The sequence below is a fragment of the Paramormyrops kingsleyae genome, chromosome 15, assembly GCF_048594095.1.
Source record: "Paramormyrops kingsleyae isolate MSU_618 chromosome 15, PKINGS_0.4, whole genome shotgun sequence".
Classification (NCBI taxonomy): Eukaryota; Metazoa; Chordata; class Actinopteri; order Osteoglossiformes; family Mormyridae; genus Paramormyrops; species Paramormyrops kingsleyae.
Window position 1 is genome coordinate 19,536,053 of NC_132811.1, and position 13,279 is coordinate 19,549,331.

Sequence of the window (13,279 nt, forward strand, 5' to 3'; positions counted from 1 at the left end):
TGCTCCCATTAGTCTGAACGCAGTCTGCATATGATGTGAATTTTTTGGAGGGAGTGGTGGGGGGGTTGTCAGAGGTGTGAGGGCTGCATATTCTGATTAGCTTCTAGGGGGGTGGTGACAGAACAGCACGGTGAGCTCACTGGAAGCAGGGGCTCTGTGTCTCTGGGTTTGAGGCAGGTAGGGCGGGCCGGACCTGGCAGCCAGAAGGCGGGTGACGCAGTGGAGGAGAATGGGAGGGGGAGGGGGAGGGGGAGAGCCCCAGCCTGGCACTGTGGCACATGGCCTGTGTGATGCCAAGTGGGCACAGCGGCACTGCTCCTTGGCAAAGCCCTCCCAGCACCCTGTGAACAGAGATGGAAACGATTACAACCAGGAAAATCGAAATGGAGAAGAGAGCCCCCCTCCCACCACCAGTGCCAGTAGGCAGATGAAGAATGGGGGGTGCGTTCACAGACTGAGCAAATCGGCCACAATGGTGTCTCTCAGCAGCCTTGGGGGGGGGGGCGCCGTGTGACGTCAGCGCGTAGCTGAGCTGCCCCCCCCAACCCCCCCACTGCTGTCCGCGTCGTGCCCCCCTCCCTGGAAACAAAGCCCTCGTTGTCTGAGGAAAGACAGGCTGCTTTGGGGGTGTTCCCACTCCGGATTCCCTCCTTAGCGACACGACCAGGTTAGACGCTGCGAAAACATCCTGCAGGACCAAAAACAAACCAGTTATCTGGAGAGAATGTGCCGGAATGGGAATCGGCCTTTAAATGTCACCCCCTTCATCTTCCCTCCACCCTTGGTTTGTACCTCTGGAGTTTCTTACCGGATCATGCCCACGCCCCAGACGCCCACATGATCAGCCATCCTGCAGGGTATTAAGCCAAACACATTGCGGCGCGTGGAGAGCTTCCCTGAGGAGCGCCGTGCGACATTGTGGGGGTTTGGTCAGCAGTACGGCGTGTTCTCGGACGTACGCTGTCGGCTCCTGGAAGCAGCCCCCATGTTCCCGCCCTCGGTGCTTCAGCGGGGGTTTTCTGCCGGAGGGTTACTTCATCAGCGCAGTTTGTCCGAGTGGGATGTGGGGGGGGGCGGCTCCTTATTAAAGCCAGCTCTGCTCTGGTTGGTGCCGGGGTGACCAGGCTCGATTCTCTGTTTCTTTCTGTTTTGTTCCTGTCCAGAGGATAGGGGGGGGGGGGGTTCTAGGTGCTCACTGTCAGGATGTAACTGGCTAGGCCTTTTTCCGCTGCTCCGGGCCACTGTCACTCTTGCAGCTTGTTTTTTATTTATTTCACTCTGATCTGTCTCATATTCTGATTGGCCAGTGGTTCACTGAAAATGAAGGTTAAATGTATTAAAGCATGAGTATTCCTGCCATCCTACTGTGCAGTGTTGGCATAGTTGAGTATTCTTTAACCCTCAGAGCTCTGTGTCATATATGTGATGTCGTGCAAATGACCTTCATCACCCTCAGCGATGTCACTGCAGCCTGACAAGGTCACAGCTAGGCGCTCGTGTCGGCGCATACCGAAGCAGCTGCTTTGCTGGGTGACGGCTGTGCTTTAAGATAGCCATTCTCAGCCCATGGGTCGCGGTCGCGGCAAGTTCTGAAATGGTCGCAATGGTACAGTTGGAAAGGGAAGCATTTTAAAACCAGCAAGCTCCTACGCTGATCCACGATCAGATTTCCCAGTCCCAGTCCTAGAGTTAAACTAAATAAATGGGTCTTGGGTCTGAAACTGCTTAGCACAACACTAGTGAACACTCAACCGATCCAAGAAGTAAAATCGCAGAGGCTTAATTTAAAATTCACTGGCACATCCAATCAGATTTGTGCGACAGCCATTGATTGGCGTAAATTGCAGAGTGCAGTGTGTGCTTGATCATAGCATTAATTTAAACATGATACATGATATAGGGTCGCAACTGAGCTGGCATGGTGAAAACTGGGTTGCAGTGCGAAAAAGGTAGAGGACCACTGCTTTAAGAGCAGTTAAGGCCCCTGCTCTGAAAATCCTTCAGCGGTTCTGTTTTCGTAAGGGATGCCCCAACTGTGAAAGGCGGATGTTCTCTTCAGGAGTTCTGTGAGATGGCAGTTCTGTTTTGGTTTCGGGGTCGCAGTGTGACACTTGCGGTGGCCCACAGGAAGTCTGCCCTCCGCGTCATGCTGGGCTGGGAGTGCTTGGTGCCACTTGTAAAAATCCGGCTGGAGGATTCCGGTTTCAAAGAGGCCCGAGTCGTCATGGAGACCCAATCCGGAGGTGTTCCCCACTAGGGAAACTGCTGAGTTTGTCCCAGCCCTTCGTTCTGCTACCACCACCACACCTGGCCCCTCGAGTGTGTGACGCACACACACACACACACACACACACACACACACGCACACACACACACACGCACTACAGGAATTTGCAGAACATCTGGCCTTGAAGTAAAGTGCAGTGCAAGGGGAATTTTTTCCCAGAAGGAAATACTTAACACTCTCCCTGCCTCTGCCAATCTGGGGGCTATTTTTAGCTATGACGAGGGTGATCAAAAGCAGCCTAATATATCTGCAATGAAGATGGCTTCGCAGGCAGGAGGAAATGTGTATTCTGTATTGTGAAAGACATGAAGTGTGTTCTCTATCGCCCCCTGGAGTGGGGCTGACTGCATGCGTTTGGCTGAGATTTTGCCAGCTGATGTTACCGGTCACACCCAAGAGTTAGATGTCTGGAGCTGTCTGTGTGTCCTGCTCATGGGGTGGCGATGGCTCCCCGTGGGTGACAACCTTCCCCTCAGCGGATGGGGCCTCATCCTTTGCTTTCTTCTTTGGGTCGTCCTGATGGTGGCCTCAGGGATCCAACATCACAGACACCTGCACTGAGCTGCTCATGCAGAGCGTCCTGCTGAAGATCTCGGCCGGGAACATCCAGGAGCGCATCTTCTTCCTCTTCGACAATCTCTTGGTCTACTGCAAGAAGAAAAACCGGTGGGTGCTTCAGCAGGTGCTCGGGAGTCTGACCGAGCCTGCCGTTGGGGGCTGACGGCCTTCATCGCGATGATGACGATGCAGCCGGAGCCCTGGGGATCTCCCCCATCAGAAAACCACAATGGTCATGATGTCCTGTGAGTGATTCAGCCTCTAGTGACACGTATCTGCTTCCACCGGTGCAGGCGTTTAAAAAACAGTAAGGCGGCTTCTGAGGGCCCACGCTACCTCTTCCGAGGTCGGATAAACACGGAGGTCATGGAGGTGGAGAACGTGGACGATGGCACAGGTAAACATCTCTGAATGTCTCCATCCCGCCACGCTGGCTGGGGGTTTGGGAGGGATTCCCCACGTTTTGGGCATGTCTCTGCTTTATGGCCTGTGCCTACATAAACAGGGGTGGTGCCACAGGGGCATCGGCCCTAGCTGAAAGCTGATTGGCTCCCGGAGTGCCCCCTCCTCTGTCTGTTATTGATTTCAAAACGTATGATTGGCTGATGATACAGTTGGCCCTTCTGTATGAATTAGGGCCCCTCTTATGCCCCACACATAAAAAATTCTAGAAAATACCGAAAATAGATAGATATAGAGAGCCAGAAAGGCGGATGTCCCGTCTTCCGAAACCCCCAAATCACAGGCACTCAGAAGCCATGACCACCAATGGCGTTTGGCTCCTGGCAGTCTGATCCCACGATGCAGGCTTGTTTTTAGACTTGAAATGAGGCACTGGTTTGGATTGTGTTTTAGGCCCGATCTGCCCTGATCACGCCGACACTGCATTTCAACACAGGGTGTCCAGCTCATCTGAGGCTTAGTTAGCCTTATGGTTGCCTTTTTTCCGTTGAAACTGTCCTTTTAAAGCATATTCTTTTAGCATGTAGATTTTCTCTAATTAGATTTTCTTATGCAAAAAGGCCACTAAAGAGGTAATTACATTTTATGAGTCTGTCCTGTACTTCCTAACATCCCATTTTTATTTGCATAATTAATCTCTTATATGACAAAATATATATATTTTTTTTACCTCTTTTTTCCCAAAAAAAGAGCCTGTTTTGCTTTATAGAATTAGTTCAACACTCCACGCCCCATGAAACTGCAGAAAGCTATTTTTATAACTCTTTAAAGAAAATATTCCTGGAAAATATTCCCGTAAGTGAGTTTATCTGGTGTTAATGTCACATCTCATTGTTGTTTGCTCTAAAAGATGGTCTGAGTTATATGTTACTCGTATATATAATTTAAACTTTGTTTTTCTGTTACTCTCATTAGAGACCCTAAGAAATGAAATTCCTTATATAGCAGGATTTTGGTTCTGAAACCTCCCGCTTGTAACAGGAAGTCTGGTTTGAGCTTGTCCCGATCCGTCCTCTCATCCGAGAGAGATTCTGGAGCCTGTAAGGGTCCCTCTTTTTTTACGAAGCCGTGGAGCTCTGCACGTCTTGCTTGGGGGACAGAGCACCGCAGGATCCGAATGCATGGCCCGTGTGTGTCTATCGTTACCGGCGGCTGTGATTTGCAGAATGTACTCTGTTCAATTAGCAGCTCAGAGTTACTCTGTGAACAATCAGTTTTTGGCAGAAAAACCCCAAAGAATGTTGGCAGGGTATAACCCAAAGGGACCTCCAGGAGTGGTTCTGCTTGCTTTTTAATTTCTTCCAGTCTGGGTTTGGGGTCTGTCCTTAACATGCATGGTACCTGCCACAGCCCTACAAACTCTTTTATTATGGATCTTCAGCCATGCATATTCGTCATGTATTGTTATTTAAATCAGTCAGAGGGACTTTCACTGCCTGAGCCTGTGGCTTGTGGGAGTTTTACTTACGCTAAAATGTTCTGAAGGCAGAATGAAAAAAATTATTGGTTCAGAGAGATAACCAATCAGATTGTAGAGGAGGTGGGTCCAAGCAACTAAAGGAGTTGGGACCAAAACATCTGATTGGTTGGTTTGACATCTGACCAAGATCTGATTGGTTATCTTTCTGAACCCGTCATTTTTTGGTTCTGCCCTCAGATCATTTTTGTGTAAGTAAAACTTAGTGAGCTTAACATTAGCGAGCTTATGAGTGTTCGGCCATTTTGATGGATCGGTAAAGTCATCCAGGTGTTTGAAACTCAGTGCCAACTTCAGTATGAATGAATCCCCAGGTTGTCTGAAGTATCCATATACTTGAGTTTCCATATTTCTATTTAGATATTACATTATCATCTCCAGGTGTCATATTTGTATAAATGAGATCCGCCTCACTGTTTTTGGGGGGTTTGTTTCCGTTCAGCAGATTGACCATTAATCACACTTCGCAAAATCAATTTGGAAATAATCCTGCAAGGAGCTATTGCTAGGAAACTGGGTCAGACGACGCTTCTCCTTCAGCCGTCCAGCAGTTTAGTAGATGAGGGTGCTGGGAAGACGAGGGAATTGCACAGTGAGGGCTGCAGAGAGGCGGTGGGCCACATCCCCATTCCCGCTGCATGTACCAGGGAGAGCGGGATCTGTCAATCAGGGTTAGGGTCGGTGAAGGCCGCAGAGGGGCAGTGGGTCACGTCCCCTTTCCTGATGCATGTCCTGGGGAGAGTGGGACCTGTCAGTGTTCCTTCACACACCTTTAGTTCCATGTGACACGTCTCTGTCTCAGTCTGCTGCCTAGTTAATCGCGCTTTTCTGCTGCCTTTTCCACATCTTCTCTAAGAGTCATAGCCCCTACTGTCTCCCCTCATTTCTCACGCGGCATCATTTGAACGACTTTGCGCGTAAAGTAAGTGGGAGTGTGTGAGGAGTGTGTGTGCAGCTGAGTGTAAATCACCTCCCCCTTCCTGCTCTGTGTCCATGCCGCAGCCGACTACCACAGCAGTGGGAACATCGTCAACAACGGCTGGAAGATCCACAACACCGCCAAAAACAAGTGGTTCGTCTGCATGGCGAAGACGCCGGAGGAGAAGAAGGAGTGGCTGGAGGCCATCATGAAGGAGAGGGAGAGGAGGAAAAGTGAGGAGGCGACATACTCGATATGCAGTTCGCCCTGTCAGAACAGAGCCTTCTAATTGGATGCTTAGCACACTGATTCTGCTGGGATTATGCTCTCAGCTGCAGTAATGGCTGTCTGTAGAGTGCGAGACAGCTCTTTGTATGCGTGTGCGGCTGTCCCTGCACGGCCAAAGTGATGCCGGCATCGCAGGCAGGCCACATCTCTCTCAGATCTGTCCTGTCTCAGTCCAGTTGGAAAATTGTTGCAAGAATACCAGAATGTCATGGGCAGCATCCTCCAGGGACAGCATGCTTGACCTCCGTGAGCTTTCTGTGCGGTGTGGTTTGCGTCCCCCCAGGTCTGCGGTTGGGGATGGAGCAGGACACGTGGGTGATGGTGTCGGAGAAGGGCGAGAAGCTCTACAACCTGATGTGCTCACAGGGTCACCTGATTAAAGACAGGAAGCGGAAGCTCACCACTTTCCCCAAGTGCTTCCTGGGCAGGTAGGTCGCTGTGGAGACCAGAGGTCACCCTGACCGGCCCCACCGACCCCTCTGGGGGGGTTAAATGTGAATTTGTCAGGATGGGTTTCTGCTTCTTTGCTTGCTTGTTTGTTGTTCCCATTTCATACCATTTCTAAAATGGATTGAAGAAACATTTTTAGACTGTTATTTTTAAATGTGTTTTCTATTCACTATAAATTAAAAAATAAGTATTTGGTTAGACTTGTAGGACTTTTAGGTGGTTTAAGGTTTGAATGCCTACAGATCGTCTGGATGTGGCCACCCGACTTTTCTCTGATGTAAGAAGCAGTTACACAGCAGTAGTCTGGGCTGAAAACCCACAAACGGCGAGGCAGCAGAATCAAGGCCTTTAGCCAGCGCTGTGTCGACATTCCCAACAGGGGAGACGTGTTCCTGATTCCGCTTCCCGTCTGAGTGCTGTCAGCCGGGAAACCCCCCCGCCCCCCCATGTAGTTGGAAGTGCTTCAGCTATGTTAGGAGAGTGATTCTGGGAAGAAGGATACCATTTTAAGCAGCAGGATCAGTGTTTTGTTTTGGCTCTGCAGGTGAAGAGACTATGCTGGTTCCATAAGGTTGTTGGTTCAAATCCCATGGCTGCCAGTGTAAGGGCTGGGAACAGTAAGGGCAGCACCTTCTCTATCTGGACACATGAAGAATGGGGAGTCAGCTGGATGGATTGCGGGACCTGATGGCTGAGGACGTCCAAGAGAAACATAGCTGCTGTGATGGGGACAGTGGGACAGAATGACGCCTCATTGTGGTCTGAGTCGAGTGGTTCTGCTCAGTGTTACCCTGATTAAAAACACACAGGCTTGGGGTGTCTTGGGTTCTCCAGCGTCTGCGGTGAGGCCTTAGACTGAAGCTTTGGAGGAAGTCGCTGTTTTCGGGACTTTGTTATAGACTCTTCTGGCTCATTAGCGATCTCGTGTTCTCCTTTGGTCCCACCCTACTGTCTATAAAAAACATGTATGTCGTTTTGGATAAAAGCATCTTGTAAATACATAACATGTCATATAAATATAAGATCACACGAGTACAAAGCCTCCTGGTCAGGGAAACGCCCCCATGGAGGTCTGCTGCTGCTGATGCTCATTACAGGCTGACTCTCTGGCTTTCGGGACCGTCTGTGTCTGAGCCAGGGGACGTGTTGTGGAGCATGCTGTAGGGGGCGCTGTGGGGCATGCTGTAGTGGGTGCTTTAGGAGGCGTTGTAAGGGGTGCTGTAGGGGCACACGGTGGGAATGTGCTGTAGGGGGCGCTGTAGGTCACGCTGTGAAGCTGTCGTGCCTGCCGTGTCCTCCCTCTGGTACAGCTCCGCATTGCCCGCCATTATGTAACCGAGCCCTGCCTGCCTGGCCAGTGGCCATGGGAGCTTCTTATTTAGGATGTTCTTCCTCAACTGTGCTGTCCCTCAGCTATGACCCCAGATGGGTGACGGGAGAGAAGGGGAGGAATCTGCGGAGTGCGGGGGCCAGGACCTGGGTGGAACCGTGGTTGCAGATGGTCTGAAAATAGGGACCAGAGAGAGGCTCTTGCTGCCCTGCATACAGCCCAGGGTGTTTGCTTTGGCTCAAGCGAGGCTGCTTCTGGGCTTCCTGATTTAGAGGCCCTGCGTGGCTCACAGACCCCATAACATAGTGGTGCGGCTCAGAGCCAGCATCCCAAAGACTCTCTGCTGCCATCCAGTCCTGATGGTGGCCCTTTGATGTGGCCCTTTGACGTGTCTCTCGTGCCGTCCTGATGACAGTCAGCTGACCTCAGTACCCCCACCTCCCCACAGCGAGTTTGTCTCCTGGCTGATGGAAATCGGGGAGACGGACAACTTGGAGGAAGGCGTTCACCTGGGTCAGGCCCTGCTGGAGAACGGGATCGTCCACCACGGTGAGGCGTCGTTGGCTGTCCATCTGTATGACCACTGTCTCTGTGGACTGCCCCCCCCATCTGCCCCGTCTCCCCATCGTCTGACTCCCAACTGCCCCCCCATCTGCCCCCGTCTCATCATCTGACTCCCAACTGCCCCTCCGTCTGCCTCCCGTCTGCCTCCCATCTCCCCATCGTCTGCCCTCCGTCTGCCTCCCATCTGCCTCCCATCTCCCCATCGTCTGCCCTCCGTCTGCCTCCCGTCTCCCCATCGTCTGCCCTCCATCTGCCTCCCGTCTCCCCATCGTCTGCCCTCCGCCTGCCTCCCGTCTCCCCATCGTCTGCCCTCCGTCTGCCTCCCGTCTGCCTCCCGTCTCCCCATCGTCTGTCCTCCGTCTGCCTCCCGTCTCCCCATCGTCTGCCCTCCGTCTGCCTCCCGTCTGCCTCCCGTCTCCCCATCGTCTGCCCTCCGTCTGCCTCCCGTCTCCCCATTGTCTGCCCTCCGTCTGCCTCCCGTCTGCCTCCCGTCTCCCCATCGTCTGCCCTCCGTCTGCCTCCCGTCTGCCTCCCGTCTCCCCATCGTCTGCCCTCCGTCTGCCTCCCGTCTCCCCATCGTCTGCCCTCCGTCTGCCTCCCGTCTGCCTCCTGTCTGCCTCCTGTCTCCCCATTGTCTGCCCTCTGTCTGCCTCCCGTCTCCCCATTGTCTGCCCTCCGTCTGCCTCCCGTCTCCCCATCGTCTGCGCCCCATCTGGCCCCATCTCCTCATTGTCTGCCTCCCTGTCTGCCTTTTGCCTGCCCCCCATCTGAATCTCTCTGGAGCAGGTTTGACTGATCTGGGACAGGAAGTCTGTTTAACTTGGGGGTCCGCCTACCTCACAGGTTTGGGGGGGGGGGGGGGTTTAGGGACATTTACTCACTGTGAGAAGTGGGGTGGTGTGGAAGCAACTCATCATGCATCTGAGTGCCCCCTACTGCCCGGGAGAGGGGCTTCAGGACACCGTGATGGGTCTCTGTCTCTCTCGACTGCGAGTCTCGTCCCAGAAAACATGATGCCCGTTGCCCCTCAGTTACAGACAAGCACCAGTTCAAGGCCGAGCCACTGCTGTACCGCTTCCGTTACGACGATGGGACGTACCACCCCCGCAGCGACATGCAGGACGTCATCTCCAAGGTTACGGGCGCCGTCAAAAGTGTGATTAACCAGCACGTTTGGGTTCAGACGGAGGGGGGCTTTCTGACGAGTGCGTCTCTGGTTCCACAGGGCGTCAGGCTGTTCTGCCGGCTGCATAGTTTATTCACGCCGGTGATCAGGTAAGGCATGGCTCCACGCCCCCGCATCGTTAAGCCGCTCGTTAATGCCTCCTGCCCTCCGGGCTTCCTGTTCCTCCTTGCTATAAATAGCATCGCTTCAGAGGTTAACATCCCATTTCGGAAGTAGCGGCTTTGTCCTGGAAACATGATCTAGGGGCTGTTTGGGGCTGGTCCAGTCAGGCCTCGGTGGTCAGCAGGGGGTTGTGATATATCAGCCCAGTAGGTTATTGGTTCAGTCCCTGGAGGCTGTGTGATACTGTAGAATGCGCCAGATTTTCAGCTTCGTCCGGGACCCTGAGGTGAGTAAAAGGTAGACAGCAGTGGGGATTAATTTATAAATTGCCATCATTTATAAATTCACACAGGACATCTTGCGAGAACCGACCCTAATTTATCTTACTGCCAGTGTTTGTAGAACATTAAGACAGCAACCTTCATCTGAGTACGTTCAGAATATGGATGGATCTCGTCGTGCTTTTTGGCATGTCTTAGCCGCCTGCATCATTCCAGTGTTAATTACAAAGTGTTACTCTCCGGTGACTTTGTGCTTACAGCCCAGTGGGTTATATTTCTTTGAAAGCGGCTTATTTACCGCGTCTCTGTGCCCAGAGTATTTTCATGAGAGGACGACACATGACTAAGCTTGTCATTCTTAACATGCAATGCGTGGTCCGGGGTGTGTGTCACAGAGGAAACGCCAGTGATCCATGGAGGATTCTCACACATAACTCTGCTTTCCCTGGGATGCTGTTCTTCCTTTATTGAAGCCATCCTTCACACACCTCTACAGTATGTTAAGAGGCTTTTTGGCTCTATGGGAGCTTTACTTACACAAACATGTTCTGAGGGCAGAATGAAACATGATTGGTTCAGAGAGCTTACCAATCAGATTTTAAAGGAGGTGGGCCCAAGGAACTACAGGAGGCAGGACCAACCAATCAAATGTCTTGATCCCACCTCCTCTAGTTGCTTTGACCCACCTCCTTTACAATCTGATTGGTTCAGAGAGATGACCAATCATTTTTGTCCACAGAACATTTTTTATGTGAGAAAAAAACTCCCACAAACAATGAACGCACATGAATATTCTGTATTTCTCTCTTTGACACGTTGGGGATTATCCTAATCTATCATCTGTTCATTTTCTGACCTCTCTAGTACTTAAATTCCAATTGGGATATTCCATCTACTCTCTAGGGGTGTCTCAGCAGGGTTCGCCAGTCTAACATATGATTGCCACTTGGTATCACCCAAGTCTCAAGATTACTGTGACATGACATCAGATATACTTGATTTGCCATTTTTGCTCTGGAGTCGCTTGGTTTTTGCAAACCGCGTCTTGCTGACCATGAGAGACATGGTTTGTGCGTTAGAGCACATGCTCAGTGATTTTTCTGGCACCCCTGGAAGAGTTAGGGTCAAGGGCCTAGAACTAGATTACTATACAGTACACTGGGTTTTGAACCCACAACCATCCAGATGGTGACCTCCCTTCTACTGTGTGTCTCTTCAGAGATAAGGATTACCACCTGAGGACGTACAAATCAGTGGTAATGGCGAACAAGCTGATAGACTGGCTCATTGCACAGGTAAGGGTCTTTGTTTACGACACTGCTCGCTGCGCTGAATATTAATACTGGTTCTGCCTGCGTGTGAAATGTCTCTTCTAAGGAAACGGAAAAAATGAATGAGGCACAGGGGAAACGTCGTTTTCCAAACTGGCCGCTCACTCCAAGAATGCGGAGGAGGAAACAGCCTGAAACAATAAGCGAGTCGCCATTTTGAAGTGTAATTGTGAACAAGGCCAAACGAGGCTGAAATTTACCGCTGCTGAGAGTGTCCAGGTGCTAATGAGCTCAGCGCACGGCTTTGGGATTTAAAAATCTCCTCCGTGTGGTCGGCCAGTGGCTGCAGTGTGTATAGTTTCATGCACATATTGAGTGGCCTTTGTCTGTGATTTTGTTGTTCCGTTGGTGAAATTGCCCCGGAAGCCCATGTACCGATTAGGATGGCAGGGACCCTCGTGACGGTGGCCTGCCCGCTCTGCTGTCCTTTTCCAGGGAGACTGCAGGACCCGAGAGGAGGCCTTGATCTTGGGGCTGGAGCTATGTGACAATGGATTCATGCACCACGGTAGGACACTAGTGTTAGCGCATTAGCATGTATTAACATCGAACGTTAGTCTGCTAGTTATTATTATGAATTCATTCTGAGGCTGAGCTGTTTTTGGTGCATTGTGTGTGAAACACCCTGTGACAGATGTCACCCTGGGGGGCCCGTGGCACCTCTGTGTTCATGCGGGCACACCCTGTACACCCAAGGAAATGAGAGCCAGGCTGGAAACGGTCTACGAGCGATCTTCATTGCGATCATGCTCAATTTTGTTGCTCTCACTTCTTAAACACCGCTGCGTCTCATGCCGCGTCTCACGCAGTATTTGTGCGTGACGTAATCAATACCGACTGCTCACCGTTTGGTTCTGCTACCAGCAAATTGCTAAAATGTGTGCGGGGTATGGTAACTGTAGCGATTTAGTGTCCTATCTTTGACATATATTTTCAGTACTCATTTGAGTTGTCTGGTACTTATAGTGACTGAAAGAGTGTCGTATGTCACCAGTTAAGTAAAACAGAATGTTTTAGAGACTTTTTTCTGCTTGTTGCTCTGGAGACGACTTTCTAGAGTGTTTTATGACAGAGAGTCAATCTAATGCCTCTTCTGGGCATAAGTGTGTCCCGCTTTCATCTTAGTGTGTCAACGCCATGAAGAATTGCCCGGGTCTTGTCTTTGATGCCCAAGCTGAAAACATTTACGCTGCCATTTTTCACTTTAAGCTCTCATTATGCCCGCAAAAGGACATGATTCGACGCAAGTGGAAATCAATCAAATCCCCTTGCGATCCATGACACGAAGGGGAGGGGCTTACGGTCAGTGTCACTTCTGCAGTGCTGGAAAAGAGCGAGTTCAAGGACGAGCCCCTTCTGTTCCGGTTCTTTGCGGATGAGGAGATGGAAGGCTCCAACACCAAGCACAAGCCCATGAAGCATGACCTGAAGGTTGTGGAGAACGTCATCGCCAAGTCCCTGCTGGTGAGAGCCGCTCTCCTGCTTCGGATGGTGGTGGTGGTGTGTGTGTGTGTGTGTGTGTGTGTGTGTGTGTGTGTGTGTGTGTATGTGTGTGTATATATATATATATATATAGTCAAAGGCAACACACACACACATACCCATGTATAAAATGTATGTCAGCCTCTCCGGCTTCCCCTTGAGCTCCAAGTCCTGACATTCTGACCCCTTCTAGATCCGGCCCAGCGACACCGGCTATGGCTTCACCCTGGAGGACCGGAACCAGGTGCCGATCGTCAAGTCCGTGGAGAAAGGGTCCAGTGCGGAGGTGAGTCCAGCAAGCCTGATGGTCTATAGGCTTTCCCTTGTTCAAGGAGATTCTCAATTACTTAGTTCCCCTTTGTTGAAGATAGAGGGGCAGGGGTGTGAATGGTGTGAAACCAGGCCCCCTTCAGGCTGGGGGGGAGCCTGCTTGGGTCAGGCTGGTTTGGATGCAAACTGGCCCCCACTCTAGGGTACGCAACAGAAACCTAAGTGTGAATGACCCAAGGGCTTTGTCTTCTGTGGTGTTCTCTCTCAAACGATCGTGAAAAAGTCTCCTACG

General features: G+C 51.3%; 1 protein-coding gene across 2 annotated transcripts in view; it reads left to right on the top strand.

The window, feature by feature from the left end:
• prex2 (phosphatidylinositol-3,4,5-trisphosphate-dependent Rac exchange factor 2) overlaps positions 1 to 13,279 on the top strand; it is a 66,900-nt gene that overhangs the window by 22,186 nt on the left and 31,435 nt on the right. For both annotated transcript variants that reach the window (XM_072699564.1, XM_072699565.1), the window contains exons 7-17: positions 2,820 to 2,953; positions 3,139 to 3,242; positions 5,787 to 5,936; positions 6,275 to 6,419; positions 8,220 to 8,320; positions 9,367 to 9,470; positions 9,561 to 9,610; positions 11,124 to 11,199; positions 11,671 to 11,743; positions 12,557 to 12,699; positions 12,911 to 13,003. In XM_072699564.1, coding sequence (XP_072555665.1) covers positions 2,820 to 2,953; positions 3,139 to 3,242; positions 5,787 to 5,936; positions 6,275 to 6,419; positions 8,220 to 8,320; positions 9,367 to 9,470; positions 9,561 to 9,610; positions 11,124 to 11,199; positions 11,671 to 11,743; positions 12,557 to 12,699; positions 12,911 to 13,003 — 1,173 coding nt within the window. The remainder of the gene's footprint in view (positions 1 to 2,819; positions 2,954 to 3,138; positions 3,243 to 5,786; positions 5,937 to 6,274; positions 6,420 to 8,219; positions 8,321 to 9,366; positions 9,471 to 9,560; positions 9,611 to 11,123; positions 11,200 to 11,670; positions 11,744 to 12,556; positions 12,700 to 12,910; positions 13,004 to 13,279) is intronic.